The following is a 22670-nucleotide window of genomic DNA, read 5'->3' on the forward strand; positions in this document are numbered from 1 at the left end:
TTAAAAAATTGTTAAAAACTCATAAGCGTAAGAGTAGTAGAAGAAGAACATTCTGCTTTGAAACATCAAATCTAGCGGAAGCCATTGTGTAGATTCAAATTGAAAGAAACCCATAAACCATTGGTGGATATTTTAGGACCATTTTTGGAAAATCGTTCTTGAGACGGAATTTTATCATATCCTTCAAACTTCATTGTTGTGAATTTTGTGTTAGCCATTTCATGCTTTGACCATGCTGAGTTGCTGTTCTAGCAAATTTCAACACCAAATGACAATCTCACACCTCATCTAGAGCAAAAAAAGAAAAAAAAAATCACAGTAGCTGATTCCAGAGAGAAATCTGGGAATTGCTTTTGGAGATCAAAAGGGCTCGATCTGCTACGTTTGACGGAAATGCAGGTATAATCCATGGTTTCGGGGAAGAAACCCACATCACCAACGCAGATGAATTTAGGAGCAACAGCATCAACAAATCTCAGAACTTGACAATCTTAGTGAGCAGTGAAGAACAATATCATCACCGACACCCAACCCAAGAAAGACAAGATTAAGATTTGAAATGAACATAGATAAACCCTAAATCTCGAGCTGGAAATTGAAGTGTGCGACCTAGTAGAGGCGAGGCTGACAAATCTTCAAAGCCTTCAATGACTGTGAAGAGGGAAGAGCGTCTTCCTTGACTCTGTGGCGTGGTAGGCTGGGTTGATGCTAGAGGTGTTGATGAAGGTATCGTACTCGATACCAATGGACTTGGCAAGGGATTTAGAGAAGGATTTAGGGACTTGGCAAGGGATTTAGGGAAGGATTTAGAAACCAGGTTCCCTATGATAAATTGTTAAAGATATATATTTTTTAAACTGATCGGGTCGGATCAGCAGATCCAGATCAGTATCTAATACCCAGGATGATACCGACACCTATCTCAAGATTGGTCAGGTATCGGGATTGGTCTCAGCCGATACTGATCCGAAACCGATACTTGATTCCATGCCTAATCCGGACTCCAAAGTGAGCCCGATAGGCTGATTCTATCTTCACGGTTGCTGCAAATTTCGAAGGTTGGAGTGTGGTCGAAAGGTTGATTGGAACAGGGATGTTGATGGAAACTTCAGTGGGTTTGGAGGAGGAGGAGAATCGGGCCCACCAGGAAGATTTCATGCTTTACTGGAGAGTGGAGATCGAGACTAATGGAAGCTGAAAAGGGACTCCATGCCGACTGTGAATTGAAATAGAAGGAATGGAGAGTGGGAGTAGCGACCCACTACCTCTTGGCAAACCCCAACTCCTGCTTTCAGCTCTGCAGTAGATTTCCTGCTATCACCATAAATAAAAAAAAATAAAAAATAAAAAATAAAAAAAAATAAAAACAGATTTCCTGCTACAGGAAGCTCGCCAATCACCATGGACCCTACACTATTGGTCCTGTTGGCTACAAATGGTTGTGGGGCAATGGCCTCAATGCTTTGAAATGGATATTAGACAATGAGACCTGAGTGATCAAGATGGAGATAATTGTTAGTGTTTCAGTTCCTTAAGATTGAATTTGTTTTGGTTCAAGCTCTTATGTTTGGTGCCCAACAAGAGGACCATTGGGATATAGGAAGGATAAGTCAATTTAGTTGTAAAGGAGAAAAATTTCGTGGTCGTGAAGCATATCACATGGATGTGGAGGTTGGACCTTTTAAGATCATGGTTTTGAAGAACTTGAATCTCTTGCAAAGGAAAAACCCATGAAACTTTAATCATCGCTGAAGGAACTCATCACCAGAAGGTTAAGTTAGGTTACTCAAACATCATCGAAGAAGAGGTAGACTGAGTCCTGCATTTGGTTCAATGTTCGTTGTTCGCAGAGATAGGGAAACACAAGGGGGTGGACGGGTTGAAGTGGGAAGGATCTATAATTTATATCAGGGTTTTGTTTTAAAAAGGGTGAAAAAGTCAAACCACAATATTGGAGTGTAATATGAGTATTATTGAAATATTGAAAAAACTTCATAATATAAACTTAACAGAGGGGCCTACTTGTAAGATCTAACATACTTCAGAGGAAAGGGATGCAATTTCTAAAAATGCAGGGAGTGATATGTAATGAGAGCAAACTACAGGGGAGGGGGAAGTAATCTGCTATTTTCCTTTTAATGTAGCAGATATATAAAGCGTTAATATTGAAATGTGCGGCCCGGGAAAGTAGAAAAACGCTGGAGTTCTGGTAGCGTAAGTAAAGCACTTTGCTCGAGGTGGAATGAGCCTTAGATTCAGACTAGAAGTGAGATGGAATCTAACATGATTTTGTTACTGTCAAGGTTACTTGATGCTTTCTTTATTAGGGTTCGAAGTTGGAACAGTGAGAGTATGAGACTACGCCGTGCTTATTAAATTTCTAACCATAAATCTTGTAGATAAGCTGATAAGGTGTGTCCTCTACTCTACCAAAAACAAGAAGTGTGCATGACCTCCAAAAGTTCCTTGCATGGTTTGAACAAAACTGTACATGTATGGATGTACTAGGTGCACGAGGCTCTTGGATGTGTGAGTTATGAGGGTGACAAGTAAATGAAAATGTAAATGCTTAGATGCAAGTGAAATTTAAAAAAAAACAGAATTGAGATTTTAAAGGGTGCGGTGGTGGTAACTAGAGCTAGCCATAGAAGGATGAGAAGGGCAAGGAGACAAATAGGTGTGGAAGGGACGCAAGAGAGAGACTTGGTCATTAAGGGGTTGAGTCACATGGGTCTTCTTCGTGTCGTGTTGGTCTTCTTACTCTTTGTCTTTACCCTAGTAAGCAACTCTCGTGTTGCTTCATAACGATAGGAATAAGTCCTTGCCACTATTGATCCTAGGGGTGTCAATCCTAAGCCCTCACCGGTAGGCCCGATCGAGCCCGACTGGCTTAAGGTTCGACCTGGACCGACCCGTTTACTAAATGTGTCGGGCTTCAGCCTGGACCGTTTATTAAATGGGCAATCACGGTGCAGGCCACTAGCCCGTCGGGCGCCCGACCGACCCGACTCACTTAAGAAGCCTGCTAGAACCAACTCATTTAGCTCGATCGGCCCGACCCCTTAAAAAATGTCTAAATACCTATTTTACTACTAATACTACAAAATATGAGTCAATAATATATAGGACTAAAATATCCACATTCTAAATGGGACATTCCATTGTTAAAAATAGTGTAATTCTTACAACTTAGATTTTATTTTAAAGACATGATTCCCTTGGATATATATATATATATATAGTTAATTCCCTTGCATCTTGCTAAATGGGACATTCAATTGTTATCAATTGTTCAATTGTTAAAGACATGATTCCTTTGGTTCCGGAATTGTGAATGTTATCCTCTAGTGGTTTTAAAGCTAATAGTTTAATCATTCAAAAAAAAGGATTTTAGGGTAGGCACGTTTAGAGCTCGTTTAGAATTAAATATGTCCATAGCCCGTTTAAGGCCCATTTAAGGTAGCCCGATTAAAGCCCGACACCGACCGACCCATTACAAAAGGTATCATGCCCCCCAAATCTAGGCCCGTTTAAATAAACGACGTTCACGGTGCAAGGATTTCACACCTCTAGGCCCGATTAGGCCAGACCAAGACCAGCCCGGCCTGACCGATTGACACCACTAATTGATCCCCATCAGAGATAAACTAGTGGCTTTTGTCAGGGCTGGACAATAACAGGCCATCAAGGCCTATACTACTAAGGCATAGTAATTGCTAGGGGTGTCAAAAAAACCTGGTCAGCTCGAACCCGCCTTGAACCTGAACAAGGCTTGGGCTAAGATTTCAGCCCCTAGAGTGGGTTAGGGTTGAGAATTTCAGGCCTGAGATTGATTGGGTTGAGATCCAACCCAACCCAACCCCTACATATTACAAACACTAGGATAGCCTAGTGGTGGTAGCTTCGGCTTGTGGAGCTGGCACCCAGGGGAGGAGGTCGTGGGATCAAACCCTGACATACACATAGTGTGTGTGTGTGTGTGTGTGTATGTGTGTGTTTTCTTATTTATTCTGTACCCACCCGTGAGTTGCCCAAATGGTTAGGGCGAATTAGGAATTGTGTGGATTAGGCACACGGTCTCAGGTTCGATTCCCCATCTGTGCATTTGCAATTTAAGTGAAAATCATGGTGGTGGGTTGCTATGCTAGTCTCCCTGAGGATTAGTTGAGGTGTGCGTAAGCTGGCCCGGACAGCTTGGTTAAAAAAAAAAAGTTCTATACAAAATATTTTTCCACAATTTATATATATATATATATATACGAAAATATTGGTATTTATCCTTTCAATGTATCAAGATCAAGCAACCAAGTAATAACCATAGAACCAAAAAAAAAAAAAAGTACTAGGGCATGCTGGTTTGGTTAGGCTAAGCTCGGCCCAGTCAAGGTCCATTAGGGCTGGGCTTGAGCTGAGATATCTCTGCCCGACCTAGGGCTGGGCTGGGCTAAGTTTGAGTTAGAGACCTTAGGGTTGGACTAGGGTTAAAAAAAAAAAAAAAAAAAATAGCCCAACCCAGCCCATCAACGCCCCTAGTAATGGCAATAGTAAAATAATGGGCACGAGATTGATGCCTAGTCATGCAGTCCCTACACCATCACAATGCAGTGAGAGCATGTGCAGAGATATCAACATAAATGAGATTTTTTTTATTACACATAGGGTGGGGTTGTAATTTTGCACACACTTGTGTCTAGCAGGGAGCCACACCACCGCATATTTTTTTGGGAAAATTACATGGTTACTTACTTTTGGGTTTCCCCTTACAAAACTACCAACTTAAAGTTTCAGTTAACAAAAATACTCAAATTTAAGTTTGGATTTACAAAACTACCCACCCAAAGTTTTAGTTAACAAAAATACCCAAAACTCAAGTTTAGGTTTATAACACTATCTACTCAATTAGTTAACAAAAAATACCCAAAATCAGATTTAGGTTTATGATATCCACTTAAAGACAGAAATACTTGATTATATGTGGAAGATAAAGGAAAATCACTATTAGGCAGTTTTGTATATACAAACCTGATTTTGGATATTTTTGTTAGCTGAAACTTTGGGTAGATGGTTTTGTTAGGGAAAAAAAAATCTAGAAGTAAATAATCATGTAATTTTTTCTATTTATTTTTCTCTAAAATAATAATTATAAATTTTAGTAAACATATATGGCTTTTTTGGTAATTAACATAATGAGAAAATCATCAGAAAAAACATCCGATCCAACAACAAACATTCAATCATGTGACGAAGGTTCACTTTACCAAAAATGTGACCAAGGATCAAATGAACGATTTCAATAAATGTGATTGTCAATCTAGCAGTCGTCAAGGTTATCCTCTGCTGAAATCTAACGGTCTTCCTTTCAAGACAGATGCCGAAAAAGGAAGGAAAAAAAAAAAAAAAACCAAAAGTGTAGATTTCTGAACAGTTTCTTCCTTGTTAAATTTTTTAGCCGTTGGTATCCCATATTGCGGAGAGGTCGGATTAAGTCCTCGTACGAGAACCTTGTGTTGGATTCTCATACATACCTTTGGCTGACACATGTAAGCCACTAAATTTTAGTACCATGGTTACCTACAGTACTATTATCACACACACTCTCTCTTTCTTCCGATTTAAATGCCTTTTATCTCTCTTCTCTACTTAAAAGTCATACATTATTTTCTTTATTTTATATTTTTATTTAAATTATTATTTCTTATTTTAATTAATAGATCTCAATAATATTTATACTAAAAACCCTAAGTCCAAAATACCATTTTGATAACTCTATAGGTGGAGAAATCTCGTTTATTTTTAATCACGGTGACCCATTCATCATAGGCTTCATATAAATGGAAGATGATATTAAAAAGTTATTTTGGATTTGTACTAAAACCCTGTAGAGATTTGTGAATCCTATGATGGTGGATGAACCGTCCTTTATGGATGAGGAAAATGTTAATGAAAATTGAGAGAGAGAGAGAGAGAGGGAGATAGGATGAACATTAAAAAAAAGAAAAAAGGAAACTGATAAGGATATCCACTATTTTTTAAAATAAAGCTATTTTGTAGATTAATAATAAATGAATGTTAAATCATAATTAAAAAAAAAAAGATAAACCTTGAGGAGAGAGAGGGAGTATGAAAAAAGAAAATAGGAGAAAAAATAGGAAGAGATCGAAAGAGAGTGATGAAAATAAACTTAAGAAAAAAAAAAAAAAAAAAGGAAAGAGATAAAGGAGTGGACTATTTTGTAGGACTAAAATAAAGTTATTTTGTAGGATTAATAATAAATGAATATTAAATCATAAATAAAAATGATAAAATGTTTGATAAACCGTAAGGAGAGAGGAGGATGAAAAAGACAATAAGAGAAAATCTAGAAAAGTGTAAATAATCGGTCAAAATAATATTACATACGTCCAAGTTAAGGAGAATCGAAACTCAGTTTATTTTCATCACTCTCTCCTCAACAACTGCTTAGTGCAGTTAAATGAATGTTAAGCAGTTTAAATGAATGTTAAGCAGTTGTTAACAACAACTGCTTAGTGCAGTTGGTGAGCTGTGGTGTGTATAAAACCCATGCTCACTAGGAGGTCTCGAGTTCGAGTCTCCTAGCTGTTACCTACTTCCCTCCCTACCTATCAAAAAAAAAAAAAAAAAAAAAAAAAAATCAGTTTGTCGTACGAGAACCTGATCCGGACTTCATTGGAGGCGGAGGCGGAGGCGGAGACGCGGATCTGAAAATTTGAAATGTATGTCGAACTCCACGTTTTTCTTTTTGTCTAGCGCCGCCTCATGATAAATCTCGCCTTCACCGCAGAAAAAAATCGTTAGCAAAAAAAACCATACAAATGGAACCGAGAAGGTGAAGAACGAGAGGGCAGGGGAGAAAGGGGAGGAGATGAGGGAAAGAGCAAGCAAGAGAGAGAGAGAGGAACCAACTACGTTTGAAAATCCGTCTCATTTCACTGGTGACTTCTTGGAGACAGCGATGGTGGCCGAATATCTCTCAACAGTACCAGGAATATGAGCAAAAGAGGTGGGTCTGAAAATTGAGCAAGAACCAGGGCAGAGGTGGAATTTCTGTGGTATCGCATCGAGCGGATGAGAACTATTACTTCCCCTTCAGAAGTTTAAATCTACTCCGCTTAGTTTTTTGCCCTTTTTCTTTGGAGTCTAATGCTAATAGGGGTGTCAATTTGTGGCCCGAACCGGTTAAACCGACCGGGACCGACCGTTTATAGACCGGCCCGGCCCGGACCGTTTATTAAACGTGTCGGGCTTGAGCCCGGCTCGTTTATAAATGGTCGGTCTCTGTTTTGCTACTTGAACCGTCGGGCGCCCGACCGAGACCGACCGAATAACGCCCGACCGAGACCGGCCTATTGTGCACCGACTTGGCCCGACCCTTTAATGATTGTAGAATACCTATTTTACCCCCCAAATTAAAGAATAAAAACTAAAAAGTAAAGACATGTTCACATTTTAAATAATGGTTATATTTGGTATCATTTATTGATTTATTGTCATTTTTTTGGGCTTGCATGAGTGGGCCGGAATATAATAGCACATTTTAAAGAGGGCCCGTTTAAAAACCGGTTAAAGCCCGTTTAACATTAAACATGTCCGTAGCCCGGTTAAGACCCGACTAAAGTCCGATTAAGGTGGCCCGATTATAACCCGAAACCGACCGACCGAATATAAAGTGTACCATGCCCTCAATAACTAAGCCCGATTAGTTAAATGGGCGGACACGGTGTAGCCTTTGAAAGTCTTCAAGCCCGATTAAGCCCGACCGAAACCGAACCGGCCCGACCGGTTGACACCCCTAAATGCTAATATCTAAGGGCGTTAAGAGATTATACAACTGAAAGGAGCCATGCTACTGAATATGTGTCACATAAAGTTGTGGTTTCTGGGGACAAGGCTTATCTCATTTCTTTTATCTTTCCTTTTCTTTACATCCAAACATAGCTTATTGAAGATTTTTTGAATTTTCTGCACTGCAGCAATCAGTTATTTGTTGGTGTATGATGTCTTGTATTCCATCGCCGTTTAATCCAGTGAGTACTGGTGCAGCATCTAGACAGGCAGAACGGCGGTCCCATTAGCCGATTAGCGGGCCGTGGGGATTGCAAGGGGGCAGGGGTGTAGGGGGTGCAGCTCGCTCGAATTTTTTATTTGAGGGCAATTGTGTACTTTCTAGATTAGGGTTTTTTCGCTATATATTTGTAGCGAGGGTTTCTTTCTCTATAATACAAGCAATACTGAGAGGTGTGAGTACGAGTGTTGTAACCCTATTCTCCATTGATGATGAAGCAGGAACTCATCTCATCGGGGACGTAGGCAACCTTGCCGAACCTCGTAAAATCCGTGTGCATTGTTTGTTTGTTTTTCCATTATCTTCTGCATCGTTTTGGGGTTGCGTTTCTACATTCTTCATCTTTTACCATTGCTATTTTATGACTTGTAGTTGTTGATGTTTTCTAGCCAGCGGCAATGAGTTCTTCTGCTATTGCTATTTCTGGCACAAGGCTGGTATTATCTGCCATTTATATCGTTCGTTACTATCCAGGTTTCTGTTTAACGAAGATTTCTTTGATGCTGTTAGTGGCAACTTATATCTTTGACAAGAGCTAAGCTGCTCTGATCTGTTTATGTTTAATCTGGTGCTGAGACTAAAGTTTCTTCTTTTTTTTTTTTTTTTTTTTTTTTTTTTTGCTACATATCTGGGTGTGGTTGCTGGCCACTGGCCTCTACTTCTGTATATTTCTTCAGTCTGGTCCTACTGGTCATTTATGTTCTGATTATTTCAAGTTGGAGTGTAGGGGATCTATGTGCTCTAGCTTGAGGGGAGTGTTAAAAAATAAAGCATATGCAACTATCCACATACTCATGGCCCTAATTTCATTGGGTTACCATTAGGATAGGGCTGAGTTGAGCTCTATTATGAAAATTCCATGCTCAAGTCTGTGCAAAGTTGGGCTGGGCTATTATGTATACCAGAAATTATGCCATAGGATTTATATTCTAGTAACCTCCATCAGATATCTCTGAATTTGTGTTCTAATTATTTGCTTAAATGATTTTCATTAGTTTGACAATAACATTGTTGAGGATGGTTTCTTTCTTGTTTCAATGATTGCATGATAGACCATGGGTTCTTATTCAGTATCAGATGTTGTATATGACCTATATTCATCCTTTCATGTTCTCTCTTGTGATTATAATACCTATGTCGCCTGATGAGGTTTTAGTAAAGGAAGTGGAACCTTCGTGAAGTGCTCCTCATGGTCCAGGTAGGTTCTTGGAATTCTTCATTGCCAGTCATTTGAATTTTTCTTTCTTGTTCTTGTCTTGCAAAATTTTTGGCTTTTTGAGCAATCCTAGTGTAATTCTGGACCTGGTGCTTCTTCACAAACCATTATGAGATCACCTCAAATGCTATTGTTGAGCTTGACATAGTTGTCAAGGTGTAAGGCAACCCAAGGCAATGGAGAATGGTAAAAAATCAAGGCAATGCTTAGGCATCGCCTAGGTGACCAAGGCGCCAGTTGAGGCTGAGCCTCCTAGATGGCTAGGTGACGTCTTGACAACTATGGAGCTTGATCTAATGTGCAACTTGTGTTTTGTAATATTCACAGCACACAAGGCAAATGCTATCTGTACCAAGATGATCCGGAAAAGATCGATAATAACCACCTTTTGGAGAGAGAGACGTACATAGGTGGTCATGTGGAGTGCCTCGAAAGAGATGTCGTAGATCTGGTCTTCCTTCTAAGTTTCAACTTGATCCATCTGCATATGATGTGATTTGTGTTCCTTTCTTCTTTTCCATCTGTGCGGAAGTGTATGATGACTGTTACACAGTTTGCTAAGCTGTTTGATTGACATCAGCGTACTCCTTTCCATCTCCAGAATTAATCAGTAACTTTGATCATGATCTGCAATATGCGAAAAAGGTGGAGGGTAAGATGACATTAGATCTGCCTCCAATTATGATGAAGTGAAGAATGCTATCATGGAAAAGGTGCTGTCTGTTTCTGTTGTCAAGCTTTGATATTTTATTTTGAATATTCATCCAACGATAAAGGCACAAATGTTGCGACCTAGTGGTCAAGCGGTCGAAACAGCCTCTTGACATTCTTGGAGTAAGGCTGTAGTTCTCCCCCCCCTCCTCGCACATGCGGGAGCCTCGTGCACCAGGTACACACTTATTGTTCTACTGTTCATCTGATACCCTGTGCTCAAGTATGTTCTCTATTTAGACTGACTTTGTTTTTAACCAGTAAGTTTTTTTTTTTCTATAAGAAATTCAATGCAATTTCCGTGTTTTTGTTCCTGATAAAGTTTAACCCACAATGTGCCTTTATCTTTTGTGGCTAATATGTATATGGCTTGGATGCATATTGTATGATACCTGGACTCCATTTTAAAAATTGAATATTGCAGCTTATGACTGTGGAACAGGTTATTCCGCACCGTACTAGGAAGCCTGAATTTTTCTTCACAATAACTGGAAGGTTTGCAGAGTTGTTTGTCCAATGGCTGTTTATAGGTAGTAGAGAATCTAGGGTTCTCATCAAGCCCACCTTTTTACAGATCTGAATGAGCTCGCTACCATGGAGTTAGGCTCTGGCTTGTGGGCCTGGAGTTCAATGCATGGGTGCATGCTCAACTCAAATGCATTGCCATTGTCATGAAACAAAGAGATTTTGAAGCCCTAAAGCTGGACAAAACATAGTTGGAAAGTAGATTGTAAATATAGATCTTAATTATTATCCTGAGCCCTAAAAATTCCTGAATTTCTGGTTCCAAGCTGAAACTGCAGACCCATATTAGATTAATAAAATACCAGAGTACCAATTGATAACATCACAAAGTATATCAAATATCGTCAATGGTAAAACTTTAAATTTTCTAAGCCATTTGAGAAATCCAATCTCTGTTTATCTCAGAACCATAACATCAAATCAAGTGCCTCCTTAGGATCCACTGGAGTGGATTCTAAAGAAACATCATCAGATGATGCCACTTCCAATGGGCATTCACTTGTGGGGGAGCAGGTGTGATGATCTTTATCTGTAATGGACAAGCATTATAGGGCCCTGAGGAACCCAAGAGAGGACAGTTTGAATACATATAGCTTGGAATTGTTGTCCACTCACTTTGATTAATTATAGTTTGTTTTAAAACTTATGTATGGTAGGTATGATGTCACTGATCATTTTTATTGAAACTGATCTTTTCAGAGACTTCAAAAGAAAACTAAAATCTCATACACTAGCGTTATGCTTAATGTTGATGTGGCAAGAAACAATACAAATGATCAATACCAGGTTAGCAGTGCATCCGCTTGTTCTTATTCTAAGAATATTGTGGTGGCATGTTTCAATGCTACAAAATTAGCTTTTGGTACCTATCAATTTTTAAAAACTCCTGCTTCTTATCAGACACCCAAAGATCCTATTCGTGAGACATACGGAACACATAACAAATGCTCCATTAGGTTTGAGGTGGATGGACAATATAAGGTGAACACTGTGAAGCATAGCCATGTTCAGTTTTCATTTGTTTATCCATTTCTTGTTGATTATTTGTTCCTCTTTGGTTCAGAGGCAATGATACTTAAATGGTCCATTTCATGTTCACAATTTAAAAACTCTTGCTTCTGATCAGACACTCTAAGATCCTATTCATAAGACAGAAGAAACACATAGGGAATGCTCCATTGAGTTTGAGGTGTATGTACCATACAAGATGAACACTGTGAAGCATGGCCATGTTCAGTATTCATTTGTTATTCATCCATTTCAAGTTGAAGTTGATTATTTGTTTCTCTTTTGAAATGACCCCACCTCCATTAAATAACAGAACTAGGATGATCTTCCCCTTTCAGATCTGTTGAAATTACAAAATTTCAAGTTTAAAACCTTAAAAGTGTGACTTTTAATTCCAAAGATGCATGACTTAATCAATAATATATGCCACATCAAGATCAACAACCAAAATAAGATTGCTCTATGCAGTAGCGGAAGTTACTGTAAAGTCAAAATTACAGTACAAATCAGTAGTCAAAGTTACCGTATGCATTCTACTAGAGATGGATATAAATCATTTTCAACTCGTGATGACATCGGTTTATGTCCATAACCAAATTCATTTTGGTTTAAAGCTACATACATGTCCAATTAGTTAACCAAACAAAACCAATATAATTGTAAAGCTTAAGGAATTTGTTCCATTATCTGTTGATTTATTTCTGATTTTGTTAAATTATTTGGTTGGTCCTCTTAGGACTAAAAAAGTTTCTGTGAAGTTAGAAAATGTACTAACTGAGATTGCTTTAGATTTTGTAACAGTGAAGATCTATTTCACACAACGCTTAGTACTAGAACACATAATTCAAGTAAAACAACTTAAATATGTATGTTTTATGTTGGCTCAGTTTTTATTTCGTCTCCATTAGATGTTGGCTCAGTTTTTATTTCGTCTCCATTAGCTTGCAGCCCTCAGTCGAAACTTGATGACCCTGCTCTTCACTGTACTGCACGAGGTAATTGCTTGTTTAAATTGAAGAACCTCAATAGATAGTGCCTTTTAGCGTCCAAACTTGATGACCCTGCTCTTCACCAAAATATTTCAGTTTGATATTCAGTATTTTTATTCTACAAGCAGCTCTGATTTACAGTCAGCTGACAGAAAAGGTCAAGTTTTCAAATTTCATCCTGAATTCAAAGTCATTGAATTATTTCTATATAGGCCAACCGAATCTGCTTCCGTGATTCAAGTCAGGTTTTTGGGTCAATGATGTCAATAGACTACGGTTGTTATGGTAGTTCTGTTTTTCTTGTCTGGTTAAGTGGTACAAAGCAAAACAAGGTTTCATGCAATGTTCTTTTCCTCATAAAACTCTGACAATAAACCCGGCCATCATCTTATACTTGAACCTTTCAGCACTGTCAGGGTGTCCCTCTATATATTATTTCCCAATACTTGACATTTGAAAGGTTATGCAAAAGGCTTTTGAGTTTCCAAACTGGGTGTAGAAAAGAGAACCATTTCTTTTTTTATGAGAAGATATTTTACCCTTTTCACTTTCTTTGTTAGTCTCTCTCTCACTCACCATTTTGTTTGCTTCTCTAAAACTGTTGGAAGACTCCTGATGAAATCTAATCATGGTTTCTGATTGAACATTACTATTACTAACAGCACATGATGAATACATATCACCTATCCAGCTATGCTATGGTCAAGTCATTGAATTACCATCTTCTTTTACAATTGAAATTAAACTGAAATTGAATTAATTAGTCATAGGTTGCAAGAAGAAGAGCAGTACTACCTACTTTGTAATATGGCGTCCACTTGAACAGTGGACAGGGGAGGTGGTATATCCAGGCATACATCAGTTCGTCCTGCCCTGCTTTGATCGGTCTCCTTCCCAGTGAGAAGATCCTGGAACCACTCGTTCAGTCTTGTGTATCTTTGCAATTTACTGAGAAGCAATGTAAATTCATATTCATTGATCTCCTATATTAGTGAACAATGAATGAATGGCTACCTACTTCTTGATAGGTATGCATGTGTTGTGAATTGCCTTTCAAAAGAGAGAGAAAGAGAGGCTTCAGCCCGTCAGGTGAAATGGTTGATCGGTTTCGTCATTAGGAGGTTGGGAATGGCCAATGGGGATGTAAGGAGAGAGAACTGGGGTAGCATACGCTGCCAGCTTGGAGACGTTTTTCCCCATTGTCAAGTAACGAGATGGTCGACAGGGAGGTTGGGTAGCCAAACAGGTGGTCCATGGTTGGTCTTTGGTCGAGCCTTATCGGAAGGTTGATCCAGCATCGGATAGTTTATAGTTCATGGTTTTTTTTTTGTTTTTTTAATAGGTAAATGGTTATAGTTTATAGTTTAATTAGGAGAAAAAAAAGTTTAGAAAGCAGTGTGGTCTCTATGCTTTGAGCAGCCATAGGAAGGGACGAAATGACCCTACCTCCATTAAATAATAGAAATCCTTCAACTGTTGATGCCTTTATATATATATATATATACATTTTTATTGGTTCTCATACTAATGCAGATACCACCCTACCTTTTAAGAAATCTCTCAATTTAGTTTATAACACATTAATTTGTTATTGTTAAACTAAACTTATGTCCGAACAAATTGAAATTAGGCCCTGCTATATGCGGGAGTGGGGTTAGTTATGGCCAGCGTCAGATCCCATCGAACCACAAGGTTTGAGAATTACCTTGACTGGGTTCGATGAAGATTCCTTGAGCTGTCAAGTGGGGAATTCGAGAGGGTGATGTCAAGGTAAGCTACCTGGGGTCCTAGCTGATTCTTACTATGTGCCCACTTCTGTTATTAGATATTGGTTTATTTAGTTGAAAATATTTCTGGAAAAAAAAATGTACAATAAAAAATCACGTCTATGTTCTTGATTAGGTAAAATTAAATTTTATTTTTTTATCAGCCAAAAGAGAAAATTACCATTGCTTAGTTATATATATACATCATAAGCCATATTAGTCCTATAAATGGTTAATTAATTGGTTTTGTCTTCTGTTGGTGTCTTTAAAACTTGATATATATCTTCATTTAATTACGTGTCTTATATTCAAAAGTATTCAATATAGTTTTTAAATAAATAAAATAGCACATTAAATGATTTTTAATTTTGTAAGATAAAATAAGAGGTTAAATAAAATTATAATTCTATTACCACTAATGGGGTGTCAATAAAAAAATCCCATATTGTGTGCTCTCTCCATTTTCCCATTTTTTCGATGGTTTTAAAACTTGAATTAGATTGGTTGGGTTGAATTGATATTGACCGTGATCAATATATGGCCTCAATGATGGATCAATCGGTTGGGCTAGGGTTACTTGGATTGGATTGCCTAGTTTGATCTGATACGCGAGGTGTGCAAAACTTATTCTTTGTTCAACATAGTCTGCTCTTGTGAGAATTGAGATTCTTATTGGCCTCTTGCCGTGAATGTGATGCCTCCTACCCACCAACTCAACCGGGGGGGGGGGGGGGGCGGTGGTGTGGGGAAGTGTTTCAATCATTCAAGAAGGATTCAGATCTTCAACAAGAGAAGAAAAGGAGCGTTTTTCAATCGAATAAGAAGAATGATTCAGATACTCAAGAAGAAGAGAAGGATGGTTTTTCATTCAGTTTCATCCTCACAAGAACCGATTGGTAGATCTGAGGTTCATATCAGTTTCAGAAGGCAAAAACCAGGGAAAAGAGGGTTTCCATTTATTCTTCGTTCACTGATGTTGATTATAATTGGGGCAATTATGTTGGGGCTTACTACCAATTTTGAGTATATAACACTTATGATTTCGTATCACCTTCTCTAACAACAACACTTAGCAACAAAGATCTACACTGATTTTGTGCGGAAATTTCAAATTTTGGAATCATCTTCAATCTCTATTATTAAAACCGACCTTGAAATGGTTTACCCCATTTTCCATCATAGAAAGTATGATTTTTGGAGCTATCTCTGTTATTAATTTGTACCGTTTCATTGGCTCAGTATGCATCTTTTTTAGCCAAAGAGATAATGTTTCTTATCAACAAAACCATGAGCCTACCCCCATTGGAGTCATGAATCTAGGTTTGGGTTGTCAGCCTTCAGGATTTTGATAATTTGTCTTTTTGGATAAATTTACAGACCAATCCAGGGCCTCTTTCTAAGAGAAGCGATTGTTTGATCATTTTAGACCGTTTAGAGCGAGTTTAATCGATCCCAAGTTTTGTAACTTTGCCTCTTTCACTTTACTTTTGGAGCACCACATCAGGAGTAGCCTTTTTTTTTCTATTTATTTATTTTTTATTTTGGATGTAAAACACATGAGGTTGCTTAAGGTTAGCAAAAAAGAGTAAAGATCAGTGTAATATATGTTTTGAGTGTTCAAAAGAAAATTTGCATGAAATTGATGTGGATGTTCAGTCCATAACAAATAATTGAAACAATTTCTCGACATTCTTTAGGTAAAATTACGTAGTTCTTGTATGAAGGCTCTAAACCTCACATGTGCGGGAGCTTTGTGCAAAACGTATGCCTCCAAGCCCATAAATGGTGTGAAATCCTTTTTCTTTCTTTTTTTTTTTAAATTAATTTTCTCGCTCTCTCTGGGTAACTGATCAGTTGTGAAGGCGAGTGGACCACAGCTCACTGAAAAGCTTGGTGGAAGACAGGAACACAGCCAATGAATGTCAAAGATTCTTACGACACGCACCAACCCAACCCAACCCACATGCTCTGTTTCTTTTATATTGTTTTCCGTCTCAAGATTATCGTCACCCAAAAAAGAAGTCTCAGGAATCTCTAGTTAGTTGGTAACAACCTTTCATTGATCATACCTACCTGCTAGCCCTTTCACAATCTTCTTCGTTCACCAGTCCATTCTACGTCTCTCTCTCAGCAAGGTTCCTTTCAAGGAAAGAGATATAACGGTCGCCACTCACGGTTCAGAGAATATATGGCTTGATTAGAATCATCTAGATCTTGTGATTTAAGGAACTATATGTTGTCAACCCATGCATGAGGCTATTTTATCATCTTATTTGAATATTTATGCACCCTGCAGGCCACAAATGTTAATTTCCTTCGACTATTTTGCCTCTCCCTCTCAACTCCCAAAAGTTTATTATTGACCAAACTTCAATATGTAATATTGCGACTTCATATATTAGCCCAGCCCCATTGGTTTGAAATGATCCAATTGCATGCATGAATGGTCAAACCCCAGGTTCTAAGGATTTTCTTGCTACCTAAATTCACAGATAAAGAAATAAAATCTCAAAAAGTATTTTTAAAATTACAATAATTTAAGATTTTTTTTTTTCTTTTTTTGGTAAGATTAAGAGGATATTTGTGAATCCATTACAAAGAGGAGGCCCCTGCCCCTGCGGCAGTCATGAACATTTATTTGGGGTTTAGTTTCTCACTCATAGAAATGAAATGCAGGCTGCCTGGCTCAAACCGAACCAATCCACCAAGGAACATGTGGTCATCAGCCTTTGAGTCGTTCATACTTCATCATGAGGACGTAGGTAGGCATATATAAGAAGCAGCCAGTCTAAAACTGGTTTCCTTGAGGCATTAAAGCCCCTAGCCGAACCAACCCCATCCAGTTGCAATGGACCCTGAATTGTTGGGCATATTGGGCCTAGCTACCTACTTGTATGAATCACAGAGCCCAACAAGGAAAGGTTCTTCTAACCTGCTTGCTTACTTTGTAGTTGTATGTGCTTATTGGTTGGGCCACTGGCAAGTGGCTACTGGGTACCACTACGCTTCCTGGAAACGTTGAAAACAAGCCATTGTGACACCCCCAAAATCAAAAGCGAATGTGGATGGGTCATATGTGAAAGAAAAAAAAGTGTATTTGTTCCTCCGAATAAATAAAGAAATAATAAAATCCAAAAAAATTGAGAAAATCATCCCGATGATCATGATGATGATCGTTCCGGGTGTTCATGTGACAGGCTACCAACCTAATAAGAACAATAGAAAAAAATTGATAAGTCTCATAGGGTCGTTGGCTTAAGCACCTCCGAATCTCTCTCTCTCTCTCTCTCTCTCACTCTCCATAAGTCTAATCTGAAAAAGATGTTCACATGTTGTTCCGATCAAGTAGACCGACAGAAAGACACTAGGCAAGCAAGAAGCAGGTGCTGTTGATTAATAGAAAGCAAAGCTTGGTTTCTACACTTCTTATCTACTTACTCCCACTAATTCCTCCATGCTTAACCTAAACCCAATATATATATATATATATAACCTTGCATTGGCCTCTTTATGGTTTATCTGGTGCGATCCATATATAATGAGGTAAATAACTAAGAAATAATAATGAACGAAACGAACATAGTACGTGTGCAGGTCAATACATACGAATTACAAAGCATTAATTCCTGCCCTGTCGGTCTATCCAACAGTCAGATTATCCTCCGCCAGCTCAAATCAAAGCACTTGATCCATCCTTAGGCCAATTAATTAAGATGGCAATCGATCCTATAAAAAATATTTAAAATTTAGACCAGGTTAACAACCACACCCTAAGACGACACCAATGTCAGCCATGTAGACCGGGTTAATTAGAACAACCACGTACAACTACACAAAGCAAACTTCCAACCCACGTTTATAGTCATGGGTTTGAACCATGGACTAACCTAACCGACCAGGCGGTCAATATGATCGGATCATCAATTCAATTGTTTGGGATTGGAGGAGACTTCTCCTCTTTCGGGCTTTAGAGATGGTCACTTGAGTACATAGATAGATAGATGTATGTATAGATAGGATGATGATATAAAATACAACCACCAATGAACTACCTTGAGACTCAGATCATGTCATATCATATCCAGAGATTAGTAACCTAATTCGTTCCTCCTTTATCAACCCTAGCCTATTAAATTTTGCATAGACTTTGAAGATTAAAAAATTAATTTGTATCCATGACATCCCAGCCCTCTTCATTTCCTTTTTAAACCAGACTCTTGATTAATAGGTCAATTATATATTCTCATATATATCTAGCTCCCTAGCTAGCAATCCAATAAGATCGCACCCTCCTTCCCCCTTTATCAACTCTAACCAAACACCATTAGTAACTACCTCATTCTGCACTGTTTTCTTTTGTTGATCAAGAAACCACCTAGCTCATTATGGATTTGTACGTACATGTGAAACAAGATTTTTTTTTTTTTAAAAAAAAAAAGAATGGCTTTAATTTGACTACACTGTACTCTTCTTGAAGAAAAATAACACAAACATTTATCCTAATAACAAAAACAATCTCATGATAATGATATTTTTGTTTTGTTTCAACACCTGGAAGACTTGTGAAGCAAGGATTCTTGAAATTGTAAACTCCTGATGGGGTTAGTGGGTGCACCAACTCCTTTTTGTGTTGAACCAAGTTGCATGGATCCTAACCATAGCAAGGGATCAAAACCTAATCTGCCAACCTCCAAACCACCTTTTATCACTCATCCCTATATATAAAACCCTTCATTTCCTCCAGTCTTAGCATTAAACCCACTTCTTCAACCTCAACCTTACAAAGCCTTAGTAGCTAGAGAGTGAGTGTTTAAAGATGCAAAAACCATCGTGCCTCTCTCTACTTCTTGGTCTTTTGCTCTTCTTTGTTTTTGCCTCATCTTTTGTAGATGCAAAAATTCACCACCATGACTTTGTGGTATGGTCTTCTTCTTCTTCTTCTTGATGTTGTTCTAAAAAATGAAATATTATATATATATATATATGTCTCTGTGTGTGTGTATGTGAATTACCTAGCTAGGATGATTTGCTTTGTTCAGTCCTAACTGTAAATGCTTCTGGTTGGATGATGATCGATCAGGTTCAAGAAACGGCAGTGAAGAGGCAGTGCAATAGCCATAATAGAATCACAGTGAATGGAATGTTTCCAGGGCCAACATTGGAAGTTAACAATGGAGACACTTTAGAAGTCAACGTCGTAAATAAAGGACAATATAATGTCACTATCCATTGGTATGTAAATCAATGCAAAACACCGCGTACATACTTAATATATGTAACATTAGTAGGTACATGCATATATCCATTTATTTCTCTGTGTAGTTTTCTCAGTCATACAACAATTGAAGTTAATTTATGTCATAAACTCATAGAAATATATTGACTTGAAATGCAAGTCAACGTGTAAATTAATATACTTTTTTTTTAGGTAAACATGTAAATTAGAATACTAACTTGTACATAAAGTGGAGGTTCCGCATGCAAAAAATTTTGTAAATACATAAGTACGTACCAAAAAATTAATATATTAAAGTTGAATTTTTTTTTAAAATTATTATTTAGACAATGTAATAATGTTGACACTACGTAGGTGCTATAAATATATTTTTATCATATGTATATATATATATTGGTGTCTTATTTGTTAGTTGCTAATTAAATAATTGTTTGTTGATCGTATTTCTCTGATGGATGTTGATTTTATTTTCATTTTTTTTCTTTTGTGTAAAAATTGATGGATGTTGATATATATGATGCATACATATATGTTGATGGGATCAGGCATGGTGTTCGACAACTGCGATCAGGATGGGCGGATGGGCCTGAATTCGTGACCCAATGCCCCATCAGGCCTGGCGGGAGTTACACCTACCGATTCACAATCCAGGGACAGGAAGGGACATTGTGGTGGCATGCTCACAGCTCATGGCTAAGAGCCACTGTTTATGGAGCTCTTATTATCCAACCCCAGGATGGTTCTTCCTACCCATTCACAACCCCTAACCGACAAGCTCCCATTCTTCTTGGTACTCTACTCATCACTATTTCAATTAATTAATTAATTATATTTCTCAGATCTATGCCTGTCTGGTATGCGCGATTATATATATATATATTAATTTAAAAATCATGATCAGGAGAATGGTGGAACTCGAACCCCATTGATGTAGTCAGAGAGGCGACCCGAACCGGAGGCACTCCAAACGTCTCTGATGCCTACACCATCAACGGTCAACCGGGCGACCTCTACAACTGCTCCAGCCCTCAAGGTAAGTAAGGATCGCTTCTTCCTTTGCTTTTCCTTTGCCTGCCTTGCCTTGCCTTGCCTTGCTTCGTCGTCTCCACTCTTCTTCAGACTCACTCCAGCGGTCCAACCCTAATTTGAATTGAAGGGGGATGTTGAACCAGCTAATCGAACTCAATCCCTCTATTTAATTAACAAATATTTGAACGAACAGACACGGTGGTGATTACGGTGGATTCCGGCGAGACGAACCTCCTACGGGTGATCAATGCGGCGCTGAACCAACAGCTCTTCTTCACAGTTGCCAACCACAAGCTCACGGTGGTGGGTGCCGATGCTTCCTACTTAAAGCCTTTCACCACCTCAGTCCTCATGCTGGGGCCAGGTCAGACCACCGACATCCTCATCACAGCCGATCAGACCCCTGCCCGCTACTACATGGCAGCCCGTGCCTACAACAGCGCTCAGGGCGCACCTTTCGATAACACCACTACCACCGCCATCCTCGAATACAAGTCCGCACCTTGCCTGGCCAATAACTCCTCCTGCTCCACTCCCCCAGTCTTACCCTCCTTGCCCGCCTACAACGACACCAACACTGCCACCGCCTTCGCCGCTAGCTTCAGAAGTCGAACCAAGGTCCAAGTCCCCACCGACATCGACCAAAACTTGTTCTTCACCGTCGGTTTGGGGCTCCTCAACTGTCCACCGGGGGCCAGTGCTAGCAACTGTCAAGCCCCCAATCGAACCCGCTTCATTGCTAGCATGAACAACGTTTCTTTTGCTCTCCCCTCCAATTTCTCCCTTCTCCAAGCCCACCAGCAAAGCATCCCAGGAGTGTTCACTACCGATTTCCCGGCAGCCCCGGCTGTGCAATTCGACTATACCGGTAACGTTAGCCGGTCACTCTGGCAACCTGTTCGAGGGACCAAGTTGTACAGGTTGAAGTATGGTTCCGGGGTGCAAATAGTCTTGCAGGGTACCAGCATCTTCACTGCGGAGAACCATCCCATTCATCTTCATGGCTATGACTTCTACATCATTGCCCAGGGTTTTGGGAATTTCAATCCTAAAACTGATACTTCCAAATTCAACCTCGTTGATCCGCCACTGAGGAATACTGTTGGAGTACCTGTGAAGGGATGGGCTGTGATTCGATTCATCGCTGATAACCCAGGTAATTAATTAATTAATTAATTCATTTGTGCATCTTTAATTTTTGGAATAAATTTTTTTTTTCAACATTGCAAACTCTCTCTCTCTCTCTCTCTAAATATATATATATATATATATATATCTATTGTCTAACAGGAGTTTGGCTGATGCATTGTCACTTGGACGTTCATCTCAATTGGGGATTGGCTACGGCTTTTCTGGTTGAGGATGGTGTTGGAGAGTTACAGTCCTTACAGCCACCTCCAGATGATCTACCCATTTGTTAGGCAATAAAATATGCCCAACTCTCTCTCTTTCTCTTTCTGTGCCTAAAGCTGATTCCATCAATCATCATCACCAGTACAGAAGCAGAACTTTGGGCTAGAGAAGGTCCCTGGCCAAGTAATTAGGTCGATGCAAAACTAGTTCTTTAAAAGTCCAGTAGTTATAGTCCATGTGTTCTAGGAACATTTTATCTAGTTAATTGGGCTGGGTCAAACAAATCGCAGAAAGGATGCAACATTTGAGGACCCCTGTGGAGCCCACCGTTTTATTGTTTTATTACGTTGCTTCATTTTTGCAAAACACTGTAGAAGGTTGATACAATTTTTTGGATAATCAGTATTTGTAATTCCTATTATATAATCTATCAGCAATGAATAAATAAAAAAGAATAGTTGAGCTATTTTGACAAGGCGTGAGTTTCCCTTCTATATCAGGTAACAAATTTCGGACAGCGAGTAGTTGTCGTTGTGGGGTATCCTGGAAATGGCAATGGTGTTCTACCCAAAAAACAAAGAAATGGCAATTGTATCATTGTGTATATTTAGGGAAATGGGGCATGAACAGAAGCTAATCGGTTCTTTGCTGTGAATCCACAGAACATGCAGAAAAAGATGTTAAGCATGAAGGACTCAATGCAGAAAAAGATGTTAAGCATGAATTAATCAATTATCCTACCATTAGCAGACTC

At 38.8% G+C, this 22670-nt stretch overlaps 1 protein-coding gene across 1 annotated transcript; it reads left to right on the forward strand.

Annotated features, from left to right (window-relative positions):
* Positions 1 to 19034: 19034 nt before the first annotated feature.
* Positions 19035 to 22391, forward strand: LOC122085893 (laccase-12-like). Its single transcript, XM_042654497.1, has 6 exons — positions 19035 to 19216; positions 19379 to 19530; positions 20080 to 20324; positions 20436 to 20567; positions 20757 to 21719; positions 21854 to 22391. The coding sequence occupies exons 1-6, from the start codon at positions 19115 to 19117 to the stop codon at positions 21982 to 21984; spliced, it is 1725 nt and encodes a 574-aa protein (XP_042510431.1). The 5' UTR covers positions 19035 to 19114; the 3' UTR covers positions 21985 to 22391.
* Positions 22392 to 22670: the final 279 nt, after the last annotated feature.

Source organism: Macadamia integrifolia, chromosome 8 (assembly GCF_013358625.1).
Source record: "Macadamia integrifolia cultivar HAES 741 chromosome 8, SCU_Mint_v3, whole genome shotgun sequence".
NCBI lineage: Eukaryota > Viridiplantae > Streptophyta > Magnoliopsida > Proteales > Proteaceae > Macadamia > Macadamia integrifolia.